This window comes from Emydura macquarii, unplaced genomic scaffold (genome assembly GCF_026122565.2).
Source record: "Emydura macquarii macquarii isolate MOO-44397 ecotype Brisbane River unplaced genomic scaffold, CSIRO-AGI_Emac_v2 contig_2205, whole genome shotgun sequence".
Taxonomy (NCBI): Eukaryota; Metazoa; Chordata; order Testudines; family Chelidae; genus Emydura; species Emydura macquarii.
Window position 1 is genome coordinate 19775104 of NW_027132342.1, and position 20830 is coordinate 19795933.

At 45.1% G+C, this 20830-nt stretch overlaps 1 protein-coding gene across 1 annotated transcript; it reads right to left on the reverse strand.

Annotated features, from left to right (window-relative positions):
- Positions 1–1126: 1126 nt before the first annotated feature.
- Positions 1127–19869, reverse strand: NFAM1 (NFAT activating protein with ITAM motif 1). The gene is given in 8 exon segments (XM_067559050.1): positions 1127–1183; positions 2566–2568; positions 2640–2732; positions 5595–5681; positions 8836–8967; positions 15951–16063; positions 16938–17291; positions 19749–19869. Coding segments are annotated over 8 exon segments (894 nt in total). The 5' UTR covers positions 19804–19869.
- Between the last annotated feature and the right edge of the window lie 961 nt (positions 19870–20830).

A 20830-nucleotide genomic window follows, 5' to 3' on the forward strand; every position in this document is an offset into this window, starting at 1 on the left:
ATTCACACGCAGGGCCACACACTCTATATATTGTGAGGCTGATAAACGGGTCTAGTTGCCTAAATAATTTTTTAAAATACCATCCTAACCACCAGGAGTGATATCCTGGCTCCGCTGAAGTAAATGGCAAAATTCCTACTGAATTCAATGTGGTGAGGATTTCTCCCCAAGATTTTACACCTACCCACACCAGGGCATAAGAAAACAATCACACTATGTAACAATACTTATAAAAAAGAAGAATGTTAACTTTCCTGCTAAACACCCTTCCTGGAAGGAATATCACCCTGGGGCAGGGTTATATGCAGGACAGACTCCAGCAGGGCAGCTGCTCTTGGAAGCCCTGTTTCCAAATACTTTATCGTGGGAGGAACATTACCAATGAGACACGTCCGCAGGCAGGGAATTTTCTGCATCTCTTTTCATGCTGCTCCTCCCCCACTCACCACCGTAGTCTACTGATTCCATTCAAAGGAAAATATTCACCCTGCACAGCTGAATCCGACAGGCTGTTTTGGAGCAACAGAGGAGTGTACTGTACATCTGCAGTACAGTACAGGGTTGGCTGGTTACTTTGCTTTATGCATCAGCATGTTTCAGCCTGAAGCTGATGAGAAAGGGAACGTGGTGAGGTGGGTCCTTGGCTCTCAGTCAAGTCCTCAGCAGATATATATCAAGTTCATACTGGCATGCCAGGAGAGAGCTAGGAGTGGGATAGCATGGGCTACAGGTCAGGACTGAGGTGCACTGTCAAAAAAAGTAGTGGGATCCCTATATTGTATAACAGGTGCTATAGATCAGGACTCAAATGTATCAGCATAGCTGGGTGAGGGAAACTTGTACAGATCCTGACTACACTATCTTTAAAAGTCAGACCTATAAATAACTGAAAACTGTATCCGCTGAAGAAGACCCATGCAGCCTGTGCCACCCTGAGATCAGAACAGAGGAATTCTGAGGTTAATTAAGAACAGAATAGAAAGAGACTGCGGTGGGGGAGTTACACAGGGCTCTATCCTCAGTGTGCTGTGAGTCTTTGGAGAGCTAAGATGGATACTAAAGATGTGAGGGGGCAGTTCCCTCAAACTCAGAGATGTATAATCTATGCAACAATCAGTCTTTCCCTTTAGATATTCTCATACAGCATATCAAAGGGTTCTTCTGGAGTTTCTTGCTGAGATTTCTACAAAATAATAAAAAGAAAAAAGAAATGGAGAAAAATTATTCAACAGAAGCCAAGTTGATTCTTAAGAATGGTCCTTTTCAGCTCATTCTACTAGCAATGAGCATTAGTGATCCATGGAATGGAATTCATTCAGCCAGTGGAATGCTGCTCCACTGGAGATGAACTCAATAGCCCTGCCCAAGACATAAAAGTGCCTCCTATTTTCCACTGCTCCAAAAAAGCAATCCAACTGGGAAGGGAAGGGGGATTGATTTTGGTGATTCCAAAAGTAAAAATGAATCTGTCTGGATTCTGTGAAAGAGGAATTCCCTGACCTCCTCAGTTTGATTTCTTCAATAGTTGAATCTTTTCTCCACATAGACAAAGCACTGACACTGTAAGCATTGGATCATATACTCCTGCTGTAAGCAAGGTTTAGACAACTGGGTAGTTGAAATGCCAGTGGCTGCATGAAGCCCTGTCTACACTAGTACTTCCTCCGTGGCACCAGTGGGAAACATTTTTACCAAAAAAGCCTAGTGCAGACACTCTGAAGGGTGCATGTCTGCTAGACAATTGACCTTTTCATTATTAGCTGAACAGGTTCATATTGCAGTGATGCACTGTGCCCACACTACCCTTCCAGTTATAGGTGCATCCATGCCCTGCATCCACATATGGCATTCCTAGCAAACATTGCCACTGTGCTGGTGGTCCCACCCGTGAGAGCGCTGGTATAAACCAATCACTGTCATTTTGTCATCATGTTGCCTAGGACTACCATGAGCAGGATTACCAGAAAGGGTGGTAAAAAACACTGGCAGCTATTCTAGACTAGCCCTCCCACTATTACTAGCATCGGTGAAACAGCACCAGTGCTAGGACAACGGTGGGTGAATCTAAGACATTCCTCAGTGTAGAGAGAGCAACTGTGGCCAGCCTTGCTCAAAGGAAGTGCAGTCCTAATTGTGGTGCAAATACTTGTGTGATATTTATTGTAATTTTATGTGTGGACATGTCATGTGCTACAGGGGAACCAGGGGGTTGCAGTGGTTGGCAGCACATGAAAATTCTCTAGCACAGATAAAGGCATAGACATAGACATTTTGGGCCAAATTTATCCTTACTGACTCTGATAGAATTACACCACAGATTAATCTGGCCCACCAAGTTTATCCTGACATTCCAGCTTTCAACCACTCCATGTTGACTGCAGACAGAGGCTAGCCCTTAAGCAGATGGGAGCTCCCTAATGCAAACCTTCCCATTCCATTCCTAACATTGCACCTGCTAGAGAACCTCCCCTCCATCCCTATTCCCTCACAGAGCTGAGTCTGGACATGGGACACCTGCTAAGTGAGGGTGAGATTTAAAATACCACGACAATGCTCAATCTCTACTTTCTGAATGATGCGATCATCTGAACACAAGATCTGAGGCTGCTTTTGATGGTGGGGTTGCAGAAGGCTCTTACCGTTTTTTTCTTCTTTTTCCTCTTCTCTGCTTTCCCACAGTCTTCATTTCTATCTCCAACTCTGTCTGGTTGTGAGCTGACCATGTCTTGAAGCTACAAGAGATGTACCCACATCACTCAGTAACAGGCTACTTTGCCCTAGCTTTGCTCTAACCTCCAAATTAACTGTCTGGCATGTGGCGCAACAAGGGTTCCAATAACACTCCAAGAACTCCATATTTAGTGTAGAGCAACATGATGTGGACCTAGCACCTCAGCACCCGACTGAATTACTCAGATTGCCCAAAGAAGAGTGATCATGATTAAAGTCTACAAAAAAATGAATGGGATAAAAGGTAATTTGGAATCTCCTGTGCTTCCTGTGTCAGAACACAAGAACAAGGGGACTTCAATGAAACTGAAAGATGGCAAAAATGTAAAAGTGATAAAAGGAATTTTTTCCCCACACAATGTGCAATTGGCCTGTTAAGCGCTCTGCCACAAGATATCACTAAGGCTAAGAGCTTGGCATGATTCCAGAAAGTTCCAGATATTTCTATGGATAACAGGGATATTCAGTGTTACAATAATAAATATATATTTAAAGTAAACAAGAGTTTTGGAAGGGATATGAACACTCAAGCTCTGGGACATATGCCAAACCTCTAACTATTAGGCGTGAGGAGGAAACTTTCCCATAACTGCCTACTGAAGCTGCTGCTTATTGGAGACAAGATACTGGACTAGATGGACCATTGGTCTGATCCAATATGGCAGTTCCTGTTATGCCATGTTCCAAAGTCAATATGCAGTTGGAGGGCCGCATTCAGAGTTGCATCCGTTTATGCCAGCAGTGGATTCAGCCCCTAGGCACTGTCTACACTACAATTTTTAACTTGCCAAGAAGGTTCATCCCTAAAAGTTTTAGTAAGAAAAGAGAATATGAATAGAATGCTTCTGTTACAAAAAATAATGTCAATAAAATTAAGGGTTTTGGGGGGGAGGAAAGGGATTGGTTTTTTATTACCCAGCACTCCTCATATCTTTGCAACCTAAACACACCTGTGCCAAGTTTAAGAACCATGGTGAAAGGATGTGTGGTTACAGCACCTGGAATGCCCAGCGCATTCTGGACACAAAGTTCCACAGAGTTTAGGCAGTAGGAAACAACTGGTGTCGACTGGATTCAGAAGGTAGGAACAGAGCAGGCTGGAGGTAGTTTGTAAACAAGGACCTTTTCACTGCGTTAACCTGACTTATTTTTGTTATTCCTTTATGTTCTTGTCCTTTTTGTTCTGTTATCATTGGTAATGTGAGACATTATTTTCTCACTGGATCCTGGAGATATAATATGCAGAAGAACCAGAAAGTGAACCCAGCTGGAATGAGGCAAAACTCACCAACCTTGTTTCACTCTCCTAACTGAGTGAAGTACAAAATGTAATTGTGATGGGGAAACCTCATGCTTGAGAGAGACAAGGGTGCAGGGACAACTCTAAGCCCAGGAAGCCCCACTTCAGCCAGGCATGTTCTAGTTGGAGGAGGTACTTAAAGAGAGAGTTTCTTCAGCACTAAATGGTGGTGGGTGGAGAGACAGAGGGCTGCAGCCACTGTGATGGAAGGACTGTGCCAGGAGGGTATCCCCAGGAGGAGAGTGGTTGCATGAAGCTGGGACTTCTCAGACTGCAAAGGCTCATGGACCAGGTTATAGGGATAACTGCAAGCCATGAGATACCCCAAGGAGGGACAGAGTGGTAGGAAGAGACCCAGGAAAGGATGTTAGCTGGACCACACGTAGTGGACGCCTTTCCTGTGGTGTCCAAGACTGCCCCTAGGTCAGAACCTGGTGGGAAGGTCCTGGGTTCCCCTACCCCTAACCACTAAGGAGGGCTGCTACCAGAGACTAACTGCGAGGCAGGGGCTCCATCCCACTCACAGTAATAAAACAGCAACAACTGGGAAAAGCCATTGAATCCAAAGTGTTCACAGTAGCACAAAAAGAATCTACAAAAATCCAACAACAAACAAAGCCACACAATACAGGAAAACCTGCACAGGAGTCCACCTACAGGAGGCTCTCTCTCATCCTGAGACTGCCCCAAAACGTCCCCTACCATACAGGGCACAATTCTGCTTCATTTTTATTAGAACATCACTTCTGTTAAGCAGCTGACTCTTGTCAATCTCTTGAGCGGTTGCTCAGGAAGCATTTTCACTCAGTATGGTTTTCATCTTGACAAATTATATATGGGGCTCAGAGGACACCAAGCGCCGTTGCCAGGGCTGGCTGATCTGCACTCAGTGTAGGCCCAGAATGCAGAGGGGGCTGAACGTGGCTGTATGTTCCCTTTCCCTGATCTCCAGGGCTGCCAGAGATTGCATCAACCCTGGCAGAAGTTAGAGCAGCCTGAGAGCTCCTTTAAACCTTTGGCTCATGGTAATGGCCCTCAAGGGGCTGTTATACCAATTGTGGATGGCTGGAGTAAAGTAGCGTCCCACATGCTCCTAGACAGAGACTTCCCCACGCTGGACAAATCTTCAGCAGCCCAATCTTTGCACTGCCTGAGCAATCCAAAAGGTCCAAATTGGAGGCCAGGACCAGGCCATATTCCATGAAGGACTAGTCTGGTCTACAGACAGGGAGATTTCCCCTGCCAGAAATGATCTCAAATCTCCCACCATGCCTTAGAGCAAACCTCATATCGGAGCATCTATACCAACCAGGCCTCCCCTGATGAATAATGTTTGACAAAACAACTGTTTAACCAGAGAGAAGAGAGATTTGACATGCATAAACCCAGCTTAGGGGCGGGAGGAACTCATCCTTTCCTTTTCTGGCTGGGAGGAGTGGAAGCAGCAGTTAGATTTACTGCCTTTGTAAGGACACAGCAGCTCTGTGGTGGTTTCTATGACACGCTCAATTTCAAAGGGAACCCCCAGCAGGAAAGGGTCAGGACCATTTGAGAGGAGACTTACCTTAGCAGTGGGATTCTTCTCAAGCGACAGGCTGTTTGTGTCGTTCTCAAGGACACAATAGACGTCAGCTTGGTGGGATTCTAGGCACTAGAATGGGGAGAGGAAAGAGGGCTTGTGTCACATCAGAAACATGCAGTGCACATGGGTTAAAACATGCACAGTTGCCTGCTGCGGTTAGGGATTGCCATACATCCTAAATTTGAGTTCTGAGCCTAAATCCTGTATCCCCAAAATCTGCAAGAGATCCTGAAGTCTGCAAAAGGCCTAAATCTGGATGAGAGGAAACTGCTTCCTCCCCTAAATGCACAGGGCAATCCTGTCCTTATTATGATTTTGAATCATGGAGACATGATGAGGTTTTTTTCTTCCTAGTGTATAAATCTAAAAAAGCAGGAACTGTCCCTCCCCCCCGCCCCACCTGCCTCCATGTACCCCAAATTCCTCAGATAATGCAGAATAAGACCCTCCACTATGAGGGAAATTCACTGCTCAAGGGATCAGAAGTTGAACCTGCAATCAAGGTGAGCACTGGATGGTACAATATGGCATTCGTGTGCACATCCCTCCCAGGTTCCAGTCATAACCACTCTGGGAATTTGGGGATGGGAAGCGAGGCTGAGCTGATGTCCTGATGCCCAACAGGACAGCAAAAGGCAGGAACTTCATAGTCACTCACAATGGGACAATTTGCATTTGTTTTTTAAACCTGGAAATAGTCTTCCTCTTTAGAATGCAGAAATAATATAGGAACTGATACCCACATGTGCATGCGTGCACCCACACTGTTTCACACACACACTTTAAATCACACTTACATACATACACCCACGCATTCCCCTGAATGCTCACACATAAGCACATGCAGAAACACACACATACACCCCCTATACATGTGCGAGCAACTCCTTGTCTCTCAGATAATCGTGTCACTGAAGATGCATGTCAGATTGAATGATGTTCCAGATCTGCCTGGAGGATCTAATACAACAATCAAGAGGACTTTTCCATGTATATTTCAAGGATGACAGCAGGTTGCTAAGGTGGCTGTTTCTCTGGCAACAGGAAGATGGGAGGAGCTTAGGCAGACAGGAGGGGCAGGTGATGTTAGTAGAGGGATTGAAAAGTGAGAGAGGCTGTCATGTCTCATTAATACAGCAAAGAGAAAGAGCAAGTGACTGGGGGTTGATCTTGGGAGGCGCTGGGCATCTGTCACCCCATTCATTTCCCTGAGAGTTACCAATGTTCAGAACCCATGATGATCAAGTCCACAGCAATCATGATTTAAAGAAGAGCAGAGTGTATTAGGAGGGAGATGAACAGCCTGCAAAGGGGCCCCGAGACAGAAGGGGCAGCCAAAATGAGCAGAGCATCACGTGTACCCCTACTCGCCCAGTGCTTAATTTGTGCCAGGGTTTGCCAGGGCTGAGCCAAACCCAAGCCGCTTGGCAGTTCATAGCCCTGGCACCTCTGCGGAGTCCTGCATCAGTTACTAATGTAAAAAAATTGCTTGAGCCCTGGCACCTCTTTCATTACAAATTAAACACTGCCCTTGCCCCTTAAAAGAGACAAACTTAACTGTTATTTCATTTAACCACTTAGTGTCTTCAACAAGTTACTCGTTTGGCACACAATCCCCAACATGTATGCACACATGCATGTGCACGCACACAGAGCTGCTCTCTCATCTCCCTCACTCTCTGTTCCTTTCATGCTGGTCACAGAGCATTTTTCTCCCAGCAACAGAGAAATCAGGCTATGTGTGCTACTATGTAGTAACCAGCTTCAGCACCACACTAGCTTTTCATAGCGGGGATGGGACCAAAGGAGGTGCTTCGGGCATCACAGCACTCCGTTTTACCCTGTCCTGTTAGATTAGCTTGATTCACATCCACTGGCACTGGGGAATAGGGGTGTAATCTGCATCCCTGGGTAGCTGTGCTGGAGGAGGCATTCATCCCAGGTTTGTGCCAGGGAATGGCAGCTTTATGTTCTGGCCAGGGTCTCTTTGGGAAGAGACACTAAATTAGTGCATTAGGGAGCTTAGCTAATTAGTGCATCAGGGAGCTTAGTTTTGCCCCATTCTAAAGCAATCCAAAGGATATTTTGGGGGCTACCTCAGCCAGCTCCCAGCCCCTCATGGAGAAGGAGCAATGAGGTGGATTGCACTAGCATGCTCACCAGCCCTTCCCAGGGAGACTTTCACACAGCTGGCCCAGTGTTTAAAACACTATTCAAATCCAGCCTGTTATTTTAAACTTCATGCAGGCACCTTGAACGAGGCAACATGACGGAACACGTAATTAAGGTGGAGCTGAGGATGCATGACAACGCTGGCTGAGTGAGAAATGGATTGGAATTTTTTTTTAACTTCCTTGCAGAAATCATCCCCTTTTACAGGAAAACTCTCCTTTTTTTACTAAAAAGTTGAATGGAAAAGAAATTTATTTCTAAAAGTAAAAGATTTATCAACTTAGTTCCCCTCCCCCAAATTATTACTCTGTTATTTCCACCTGTTTTTTTCAAACCTCAGTTCCAAAAATTAAAAAACCAAACCAAACCAAACCCTACTGTCCTCATAAGAACCCTTGAAGTTTGAGCTACAAAAGATCTAGTCCATCACTTTGTCCACATCAGCATCCCACCCTTTTCTCCCACCCTGCTTGGCAGGTCATTAGCTTCATTCCCTACAGACCGTTCTCCAGAGCTTTGTCCAGTCATAAATGATTCATGCAACTGAGCTTCCATCTCTCCCCTTGCGAGACTTTTCTACTCCATTATAGATCTCCTGCTCAGAAAAGGTTGCCTGATATTCAGTCAATATTCTTCTCTGCTCACTTTCATCCATTTCCCCCCACACACACACACACATTCACACATTTGCCCTGCCGACCAGCTTAAGCAATTCCTTCGTCTGCTTGGGTAAATAGATGCATTGCTACGCCCAGGCTACAGGAATGAAACAGCCGTCTTTGGCCACTTCCAGGAGTGGTAAAAGGATATCAATTTTATTCTAAGCAAAAGAGGGCAAACGTTATAGAGAGGAGACAGCGTAAGAAGAGATTTCACCTTTTCTCCAGCCTATTCTTTGGAATCAAATCCTTCCTAATACTCAGGTGAATGGATTGCATTATCTCTCTCTCCTGCCCCTGCAGATCACCCATTCCTACAGGTGCCAAGCTGGGGTAAACATGCAGGTCTAGCAGTAGGCCACATCGGGGATGAAGGTAATTCTGTTACTCACAGTGTAGATGGAGCCGGATGGTTCTGAGCTTCCTGAAGGGGCTTGGGTTACCGTACTCGGGTCTGGGCACCTCTGGAGATAGCTCTTCCAAGAACACATCACCTACTTAGGACGAGACACTAAATGACAGGTCTGTTGTAAACACACGACACTCCAAAATGTGAAATAAATGTTTGTATGATTCTTGTACTTGACACATGATCAGTGATAACTAGGGACTCACATTTCTATAGCACTTTCATCACAAAAGACCACTTTGAAGACAGATGGTTTGACTCTCCTTTCGCACCAGTGTAAACCAGTGAAATCAGTTGAGTTACATTAGTGTAAAACTGTGTAAGTGACAAGAGAACCAGACTCTGTATTTATGCAAAAATGACTTCCAACACTGAAACACAGCCATCTCTGGGGTGGAGCTTGCAACTATTTAACAGCTGCTGTAGGACAGGAAACAAAGAGTACCCAATCCAGCTGCAACTGTAGGCGGAATGTTAGAGAGGCAGAGAGCAGTTACTTAAAATAGAACTTGGTCAGGAAAATATTGCTAACATCACGACCCTTGAGAAGAGTACCAAGAGACCTTTACTGGTCAGTACTACACTGAGGGATTGGTCCAGTACTGACTTGAAAGAAGATGACCTCTTATGGAATCATCAACACCATTTCCTGCAGCAAATGAGTTTTCCATAGAGATCTCCCATTCAAATACAAACCAAACAAACAGTGCTTAGCTTGTGAGATCTGACACGGTCATACCCCCATATGGTGTGTATACAAAGGACAGACACGTAAGGTGCAGCATAATACAAGGCAATATTAATTCACTTGATTCATGACTTTGTGGAGGGATTTTCTTTTTCTGAAGGAGAGTGTCATACTAGCAATATGGGAGAGGGAAACCACTACTACCACAAACACTCTCATGGCTAAGGAAAATTGTTAGTAACAATGCGGAAAAGGCAGAAGTATTTGATAAGTATTTCTGTTCTGTATTGGGAAAGAAGCAGGATGACATTTGTCTCATATCACATGAAGATGATGAACTATTTTCCAATCCATTAGTAACTAGGGAAACGTTTAAATCTGTAGGCCTAGATAACTTGCGTTAAGAAATTATGTGGCCAGCATTATACAGCAGATCAGCCTGGTCCCTTCTGGTGTTAAAAAAAAAAATCTATGCATCTGTGGGCCAACTCAAAATTTGGAGATGTCAGCAAGGTCTTGAAATTTCCTTCCCAGGAAGACATCTGGCTAAACTTTCTTGAGAAAGGGGAAGGGGTTAGTCCTTGGCCTTGGTGCTAGTGCAACCTGTGCTTATTTTCCCTCCATTCAGTTAATTATTTTGGTTGCAATGTAGATTCATGGCATTTTTCCTGCTAAGGAGGAGGGGTGCTGCATCTCACATCCATTCACAGTAACTACCTCAATGGATATGTCTACAGTGCAATTAAACACTCATGGCTGGCCTATGTCAGATGACTTGGGCTCAAGGGACTTAGGTTATGGGGCTGTTTAACTGCGATGTAGGAGCCTGGGCTATGGGATCCTCTGGGCTCCAGCCCTAGCCCGAACATCTACACCACAAATAAATGGCTCTATAGCCCAAGCCCTGCGAGCCTGAGACAGCTGATATGGGCCAGCCACAAGTGTTTAGTTGCAATATAGACATACCCAATGTGAGCTGAGGCCCCGCCCCCAGGGGCAGTGAGGGGTCAGCAGGCCTGTAAGTAGACCAACTAAAGTGGGGAGGCAATATGGATTTGAGAGGCAGGTCTGGAATCATCAACTGTCAGGTCATGGGATTTTAGAAAATTCTAGACCAAGATTTTAGTCAGAAAGAAACCGAAGCAAAAAGAGAAAGAAACCTACCCGCTGTTTATTTGAAATTCTACAATAATTTGCAAGTGGCCAAATACCTACAAACATACACAAAACCCCTCATAAAACACAAAAAACCATAACCAATCATGATTAAAACACCCAGCATCAGCACTGCTTTGATACGTTTTGGGTTTTATTGTTTTAAAAAGCTGGTTAGCTCCTTCTCCATACACATATCATAAAGATGATAGGCTTCCGTGCCCTCTGCAACCTGGCATTTGTAAGATTGATAGCTGTGGCTGCACCAAAAGCCTTGTGTGCCAGAACAATCTCCCCAGGACCTGAAGTTCAGGCCAAAGGCCTGTAGTTTGGCAGGTGTGTGAGAGAGAGAGCGATTAATCAGAGACTGGAGTCAAGGCAGCAGACTCACAGGGTGAAAGGCAGCGATTTCACAGGGGCCTGGAGCAAGTTGGCAGCCTCACAGCACACGGTGGGCAGGACAGAGACATCATGGAAGCCTGAGAAGGGACAGGGTGCAAGGCTGTAGTCTCACATGGGCTGCTCCCCTGCGTCATGCCACACAGGACACAGCGGGCGAGACTGTGATGTTAGAGAGACCGAGTTGCCAGCGATCACATTTTTTGTGAGACTCACGTTGGGTATTTTGACTTTAAGCCTCTTGTGATCTAGGGATGAACAGAAGCAACCTTGTAAAGTTTTGCCCTTTCTCAAAAAGGCCGCCATTTCCCATCCCCCATTAGTGGGACTGATGCCAGGCTGCTCTTCATTATCATGGCTACCATTTCCTTACAGCCTGTGCAGGTGGCAGTGAGGCTGCCCCTAGTAAAGAGGGCCACCACCTCCCACTGTATCCAATGAGACTTAAAGTCAGGCTACATTTTAGCAAAGGTGTGTGCTGTCAGGAAGCAGGGAGGGGCCATGCAAAGAGCAGGTGAATATGGGGCACGGGGAAGGACACTGGCAGGTGGGGCGGGGATGGAGTAGGTGAATATAGGAAGACAAGACAATTTAGAGAGTTAGGGAGTGGGAGCAGCAGAGATACTGAGGGGAAAGTAAATGAGACTGTGGGAGAAGCAGGGGCAGGAAGGAACCTGAGATTAAGTGCAGGGGAGGAAAGATGGGGGTGGCGAACTGGGGAAGATGTACTGCAGCATTGCCATTCTACTGCAGGTCTCATGCTGTTTGACATTTTTCCGAAAGCCCTGGCTACTGAAGTCAAGTGAATACAACACAATCTCCGCTTTCATTACAAAAAAAACAAAGGAAGTTTCTAGCCCCCACAGTTGTAAAGAAAAACTTAAAAGCGTGAATACAAAAGGCACAAAACATAGAAGACAAACATCGGATTTTCGGTACAGAGGTACTGCTGCAGTGCCGTATGTGTAGACATGAAGACATGACCTAAGTGAAGTCTCCTTCTAAGAAGGGAGGGATGTGTGTGTTAGGTTTAGAATTAATTACAGATTATGTCATGTGATGAAACCTCCAGGAATATGTCCAACCAAAATTGGCAACCCGTGTGTGTGTGTGTGTGTGCGTGCGTGCGTGCGTGCGTGCGCGCGCGCACGCGTTAGGTTGAATTTTTAACTTGAAATGATCACGCATAGCGTGTGACCAGGCCGCTTTTCTAAAGGTCAAACAGTGTTGCTAGCCCCAAGTGCTCAGAAGGATGAGACTGGTTTAAAAATCACGAGATTAAAAATAATAAAATGTTGGTTCTTTTGGTTTCCACCTTTTCAAACTTCTCCCCACAACCACTGAGGCCTAGAAATTTACCTTTCCAAAAAAAAAGTGAAAGCTGAGATTCTCACATAATCACATAACTCCAGGAGCTGGGGTTTTAAGCAAAGCACCACATGTTGCAAGATTCACAATTAAATCTATGAATTGGCAACAATAATCAGAAGACAAATAAAAAAAAAATCTATTTTTTCATAGACTATAGACTCATAGACTCTAAGTTAGAAGGGACCAATATGATCATCTAATCTGACCTCCTGCACAACGAGGCCACAGAACCTTACCCATCCACTCCTGTAATAGACCCCTGACCTATGACTGAGTTATTAAAGCCCTCAAATCATGATTTAAAGATTTTAAGGTACAGAGAATCCACCAGCAAGTGAACCTGTGCCCTATGCTACAGAGGAAGGCGAAAAAACCCCAGAGACTTTGCCAATCTGCCCTGGGGGAAAATTCCTTCTCGACCCCAAATATGGTGATCAGTTAAACCCTGAGCATGTGGGCAAGACTCACCAGCCAGACACCCAAGAAAGAATTCTCTGTAATAACTCAGAACCCACCTCATCTAACATCCCTTTGCAGGCCATTGGCATATCTACCACCAGTAGTCAAAGATCAGTCAATTGCCAAATTAGACTGTCCCATCATACCATCCCCTCCATAAATATATCAAGTTCAGTTTTAAAGCCAGCTAGGTATTTTGCCCCCACTGCACCCCTTGGAAGGCTATTCCAGAACTTCACTCCTCTGATGGTTAGAAACCTGCATTTAATTTAAAGTCTAAACTTCCCAATGGCCAGTTTATATCCATTAGTTCTTGTGCCCACATTGGCGCTGAATTTAAATAATTCCTCTCCCTCCCTGGTATTTATCTCTCTGATGTATTTATAGAGAGCAGTTATATCTCTCCTCAACTTTCTTTTGGTTAGGCTAAACAAGCCAAGCTCTTTGAGTCTCCTGTCTTAAGGCAGGTTTCCCATTCTTCAGATCATCCTAGTAGCCCTTCTCTGCACCTGTTCCAGTTTGAGTTCATCTTTCTTAAACATGGGGGACCAGAACTGCACACAGTATTCCAGATGAGGTCTCATCAGCGCCTTGTATAACAGTACTAGCACCTCCCTATCTCTACTGGAAATACCTCATCTGATGCATCCAAGGACCGCATTAGCTTTTTTATGGCCACATCACATTGGCGGCTCATAGTCATCCTGTGATCAACCAATATGCCCAGGTCCTTCTCCTCCTCTGTCACTTCCAACTGATGTGTCTTCAGCTTATAGCAGAAATTCTTGTTATTAGTTCCTAAATGCATGACCTTGCACTTTCCACTATTAAATTTCATCCTATTTCTATTACTCCAGTTTACAAAGTCATCCAGATCTTCCTGTATATCCCGATCCTTCTCTGTACTGGCAGTACCTCCCATCTTTGTGTCATCCACAAACTTTATTAGAACATTTCCACTTTCTGTGCCAAGGTCAGTAATAAAAAGGTTAATAAGATCGGTCCCAAGACCGATCCCTGAGGAACTCCACTAGTAACCTCCCTCCAGCCTGACAGTTCAGCTTTCAGTATGACACTTTGTAGTCTCCCCTTTAACCAGTTCCTTATCCACCTTTCAATATTCATATTAATCCCCATCTTTTCCAATTTAACTAATAATTCCCTATGTGGAACCATATCAAATGCCTTACTGAAATCTAGGTAAATTAGATCCACTGCATTCCTTTTGTCTAAAAAGTCTGTTGTCTACTCAAAAAAGGAGATCAGGTTGGTCTGGCATGATCTACCTTTTGTAAACCTTTTGTTGTATTTCATCCCAATTACCGTTAACCTCAATGTCCTTAACTACTTTCTCTTTCAACATTTTTTCCAAGACCTTGCATACTACTGAGGTCAAACTAACTGGCCTGTACTTACCCGGATCACGTTTTCCTTTTTTTTAAAATAGGAACTATGTGAGCAATTCTCCAGTCATACGGTGCAGCCCCTGAGTTTATAGATTCATTGAAAATCCTTGCTAATGGGCTTGCAATTTCATCTCAAACCCATGATTTTTTGTGGGGGAAGGGAAATCTCATGATGTCTGAACCTTTGAGGTAGGTAATACTGCAGAGTCCAGAGGCAGAGAAGCAGCACCACAAGATAAAGCGGGTCCAGCATACCTGCCTACAGTGGAAAATTGAAAAGCCTGACAATTTTCTTACATGCTGCTCCCTGAGCTCCCTCCTGCACAGACTTGGAGTCTGTGATGCTTCTCCATGTCTATATGGGGAGTTATTCCATAATAGCTATTCCTGATTAACTCTAGGTGTGGATGCTCTTATTCCAAAATAAAAGTGCCTTACTCCAAATTAGCTTAATCCACTTTGGATTCCCACTTATTCTGGATTAACTTTCAGGTGTAGACAAACCTTAAAAGGCACAGTACAGAACTCTCAGCCCTCCCAATCATGGGATGCTCTCGGGACTGGCGAGGCTGGGGGCCTCCAGGAAAGCTGCCCTGTCACTGCCTGAATGCTCTGCAAAGCTGCATGCTGCAGTCCTGCCCCTCCCTCTATCAGCCTCACCCCAGCATGACCCCCACACCAGGAGTTGTGAGGGTGTCCTTGGAAGACATGTTTATAGCTCTCTTCTGCAGTTCCTGCCTTGGGGAAATCCTGCCCTGACAAACTGTCCCAGTCCTGACTCTTCCTCACCCCTGGCTCCATATCCCAGTTTCCCCCTGGGATGAAGAGTCCTAGTCCCAGTCTTCTCACCCAGACAGTCCCAGTTGTCTCCTTTGAGTTCCAGTCTTCCCTGACCTTAGCTACCAGTCCCAGTCTCCTTCCCCAGGCTTCTCATCTCAGTCTCCCCTCATTCTCTTTGCCCCCATTTCCTTGTCCAACCAGTTCCTGTATCCCTCCCCCCAGCTCCCTGTCTCCTTTTCCCCAGCTCCTTGTCCAGCCAATCTCAATATCCACCCAAGGCTCCTTGTCCCATTCTGTTTCCTCCACTTCACACCCTCCCCAGAGGTCTAGCTCTTGCATTTCTGCATTCCAGATTGGTTGCTTGTCCACCACACTGCATGGGTGCCAGCAGGCAGGGAGCACTGGGAGCATAGGAGAGATAGTCTTCCTGCTCTCAGTTCCTGTGCCTGGCACCATAGCCACTCTAGCTGCTGTGAGGAACAATTGCAGGGAAAGTCCTGCTCAGCCCTGCAGCCCTGGGCGGCAGCACGCTCAGTTGCTCTGTGGGGATAGTGCATGCACAGTCTGGTTGACACACAGGAGCTATTAACATGAACAAAACAATATATTTCCCCTTCGTCTTGTTCTCTGAAACGGCTGAAACATTTTTGCTGAAACTTAAAACAAACCAAAAAAGAGCCTGAGGTAGACTCTTGGCATGGAAAATTTCAGCCCAAACAGTTAAAGTTTGGTAAAGTTATAAGCAACTAAAAATAGGGTCTTATAATGAGGAAGTGTCAGGAAACCTTAGCCACAGGCATCGCTACCAGCTCCACTTGTAATACATATCTTATAACTTGCCTTTCTCTTCCACAGCAGCACAGCTGTTTCAGTGATGCTCAGGATGGCAAGTATAGTGGTAAGAGCGATAAGGAATTTCCACGTGCCAGGGGAGGGCTCTGTGTATCCTGTGTCTGTGAGGAGGAAGGCAAAGAATTCATGGCATGAATGGAGGTGAGAAACCACTGTTCATTTTTGCCCCCAAAGTTTACAATTCAGTAACTGTCAGAGGGCTAAAACTCACAAGCAGTTCTGAAGAATATAACTTTTACTATATCCTTTTAAATCACATCCTGGGTGAATTTAAAAGGTCTCCAAACTAAGACTGATAGTGATGGACAGAATCAGATACAGGCTGGCCTTTTGCAAGCTTTGCCAACTCCTCTTATTTTGCCCCTGTATCTCACTCTTGACACCTCACCTTTTGCTACTCCAGTCCTAACCCGCCCCCTGCTCTCCCTCACATGCATACACAGTTCATCACAAAGACTCTGTGGAAGAAGTGGCCAGGAGAAGTCAAGGCTGGCATCTCTCCTGGAGCACAGAAAACAAGACATGTGACAGAGGTGGATAAGCAGGAAATGTGAAAGCCATGAAAGTGAGAGCTAAAAGAATGAGTTTGATATGGTACAATATGGGAAGCCAGTGGAGAGATTCAAAAAGGGGGTGATGTGATCAGAACAGCAGGCAAGGAACATGATGTTAGCGGTTGTATTTTGCCTGAATTAGAGGAAGGTGACACTCCTAGCCTATATAGCTATGTTGGCAAAACTTTGTAGCGTAAACCAGGCCTTAGCCTCTCTGTGCCTCCACTTCCCCATCTGTAAGATGGAGATAACGAAAAGTGCTACCCAAGTTCTAGGTATTACTAGTTCCTAGCTTGTTTTGATGTAAAGAAGAAAGGGCAAAAAAATCACCCTTATATGGGGAAACTCCAGCCAGATTTTAGCCATTCAAACCTCCTCTTCTGGTCTCTCATTGGCTAGGTGAGGTGCTGGTGGAGCTTACCTCTAACAAGAATGAATATCCCGTTTCCTGTACACGTTGTGTTTTTCCACTGGGCCTGGCAGTAGTACGTGCCAGTTGCAGAGGTGGTTCCTAGTGGCCCAATTGTATGGTTGAAAGACTTCCATGCTATTTTGTTCTCATTTCCAGGAGGGATTGCTTCAGATATTGGAAAAGTTTTTATTGGGACTCTCTTGCCTTCTGAGTCCATCCGGTAATAACGGATTTTGAAAGTGGTGTATTCCTTTGTGTAGGGGAAGCTGACATTACATATCATATATACTGATTCACGGGCAAAAGCAACCTGGATCAGGGATTCCTGTTGTACTGAGACGTTCTGTCCTGCAACCTGCCATCCTACACAAAAGGAGATCATCATTAGCATTTATCACAACACACATGCAATTAGATGCATTATCATGGCAGTTGCACTCAGCTCTACAGCATCCAGGATTGGCTTTTGTCAGAGACAAGAGGATGATACAGGACTACATGCACCACTGGCCTGTTTTGGCAAGGCAATTCCCGTGTGATCTACAGAGTCCATTTGATAAACATTGTGTAATTTTAGATACACTTGCAATTACAGGCTTCCCCTTTTTCTCTGTGAGTTCTTCTCTAGAACTCTAGTATGCTGAATGGGGGAAGAGGAAGGGAGGAAGTGGACTGATTACTCAGTATGTGAGAATATATTATGGCTGACAAAAGTGGAAAGCAATTTTCTAAAATTAATTCCAGTTGGACGTTTTATATAATGCATCCTCTAAAATCCCATGCCCCTGTTTCAGTATGTAAATGTGCGTGTCAGTGAAACTGTATTTGGATACCTGAGGTGTGAGAGTGAGGAAGGAACACTGCAGGCAGGCCAGTATTGGGACTGTGAAAAATATTAAGAGGAGGCAGCTTCATCAGTCAAATCTTTTGCCAATCTAAACAGCAAAGCAAAGGGCAAGTCTGCACATCAGATACAGGAACTATATCAGCAGAACTGTGCAGATCTTCAGTAGCCATGAGTGATAATATCTCTTTAAGAGAGACGGGAGCTAGTTCCTGTGATTGTTGTCAGGCTGTTGGAAGGATATCTGCTGCTGCAATTCACCAAGTGGTGATATATAGGAAATTACAACAGAGGCTGCAGAAGCAAAGAGGAGATACTGCCACTAGGCTTGTTCCCTTTCTCGTTTAGCATAAAGAAAAAAAAAGTTAAAGGGGAACACTGTGTATTGTGGAAATGCCGACAGAAAGCCCATGTCACAGGGTACATGCCCCTGTCCCTTTGGCATCACGAGTCTGGTTCTAACACTAGACAACCTTTGATCTGTTAATGTTAGCACCTGCAGTTCCCATCTCAAAGCATTTGACATAATGAACACAGAACAATAGGAGCGGAGGAGTGTCCAAAGCATTTTAAAAGTTATCAAAAAATCATCAGTGCAGCTCCAACCAACCGTTTTTTCTTTCCATTTACCCATGGAGCTAATTTCCTGTCACTGTTCCCATGATAAATATGGGGGAAGGAGAGACCTTAGTCACCACTGTACTTGGACGCTATGGATAGATCAACTGGAAACTGGCCCCTCAAGATTCAGAGCAGTTGTGCTGCCCTGTCCTCTACAGACAAATTGCATCATCTTCAAAATGCACCTGACCTTTCCTGGCCTAGAAAGATGAGGTGCTGTGAATACTGTGCTTCAGTGCTCTTCCCTCATTATCCCCTTAGGACAGTGAGTCAGAATCTTATGGACAAGTCTCTCTGCACAATAGGAATTTTGATTCTTTCAGTGATACAAGAACTGGTGGATAGAGATATAAAGAGAAAGGTGGAGTGATCATCTGTCCTGGTTTTGTTGGGATTCTCTGACATCCTGCATTCTACAAAAGGGTCACTGTGGGACACTAGAAGAGCCCCAAAATGTAATCTGAAATTGGTGTGATGTCATCATATTATGACACTGTATTGTGACACCAACATCACAATTACCTAGCAACCAAATTTACGATCTGACTACCCCAAATGAAAGGAGCTAAATACAAACTGCTGAGAAGAGTTTGTGGTGGGGGGAGGGGGGAGAGGGGGCTGATGGAGGGAGAACGTGATCACAATCTATAAACATCTTCAAGGTAATAATGCTAATGAAGGAAAGGCCTCTGCAGATGACATAACAAGGAGCAGTGGGCTGAAGTTAAGGAAAAGCTTGGGTTACAGCACTGGGAAAGGTTTGTAACTATAAAAGCAACTGAGCTGCAGGATACTCCCAAGGGAAATGCTCAGGGAATCATCACAGCAGAGTCAGGAGCAGGTTAGAGTCTATGTTAGAAAAAGGGACGTAATGAGAGATTGTTCAAAATGCAGCAGTGGTATGGTAGAACCAATCTGAGTGGTCTCTTCTGACCCTACTCTCGAGTCTAGGACATGATCATTCATCGTCCTCCTCATCTTCACCCTGTATAACAATGCCAAGGTTTACATGAACCTGATTTTCACACAAGCCATCACAAAGTGCCACTGTCACAATGCAGGGCAGATACCTACCCTCCAGTTAATCCCTGGAGCCATTACCTTGAGAAGAACTTGCCACAGAGGACCTGAACCATTTTATTTAGGTTACCCGGCACTACTTCCATATTCCCGCTTCCTTGAGGGGTTTTCTTTATGAGTTCTTAAAAGACAGACTATTTAAAAGACAGAAATAGCAGTAATGTGCAAACTCCTGGAGGGGCTCTCTGGAAATTAACAAAAGAAACCAGCAGAAGAAAATGCTGTAATGTGAACAAATGAGCGCATAAACAAAAGGAACAAAAAGCACTTTTTACCTCTATGCTGAAGGAACCAGAGAAGAAGGAAGATGGCGTTTAGACTGTAGGTCATGATAGGGTCTTAAGCTGTAAGAAAACAACCACATCTGACGAGCCAACAGACGAGAGATGTTGTTTTTGGTCAGATATTTCCACAACTGAGACTTGTTTCTCCCTTCTCCTTTGCAAGGGAAGGGGCGGGGGGATGCAGCAGGATGGGCAGATAATGCAACAGGCAGGCTGTTCCTGGTAGGCACGTGTGTGCTCCCTTCTGCTTTTCAACTGGACTCCTCCCTGCCTCTGTTGTTGTTTTACACTGCTATGTGGTATTACACCAGCACATAGATGGGCAGGTGTTAGACTGATTGTAAATACAAGCCTTTTTGTCTTCTAACACAGTTGGGGGTTAGGACCCCTCAAGGGGTCATGAGGTTATTATGGGGAGGTCATGAGCTGTCAGCCCCCGCCCATGCTGTGGCTGTGACTGTCAGCCCCGTGCATGGCTGACAGCCAGAGCCGTTCAGAGCTGGGTGGCTAGAGAGCAGCAGCTGCTGGCCAGGTGCTCTGAAGACAGCGCCGCCTCCAGCAGCAGCGCAGAAGTAAGGGTGGCATGGCCTGGGAGCTGGGGTCATCACAGCCTGAAATATTTTCAAAGGGGACCCCAGAAAAATAAATAGTTTGAGAATCCCTGACATCTGTAAAACATCAGGCACACTTGTGGCATACCTAGTTGCCCCCCATGGCAATTGCACAGTCTTAACCAGGATATGGTAAAATGCAGCTCGCAGTCGGTGCAATTTACAGTAAGGTTGTCTGAGGAGCGAGAGCTTTGTCTGGGTAGAAATTGGTTGATGGTACTGCATTGCCTTTGGAGCAGGGATCACTGTGCAGTCTTTCAACGTAATCATGTGTGGAAGAAACATATTGCAGGGAAAGAAAGTACAGAGAGGGCCGTGTGAAGAAGGATGCTGTCTCTGTGGAAGGATCCTCCAGGCTGTATTTTCAAAGAAGCAGGGTCATAGATTTAAGTTAAATGCTGTTTTTTAAACCATTGCTACATCAGCAACACAACAGGTGAAACTCGATTGGATACCTGCAGT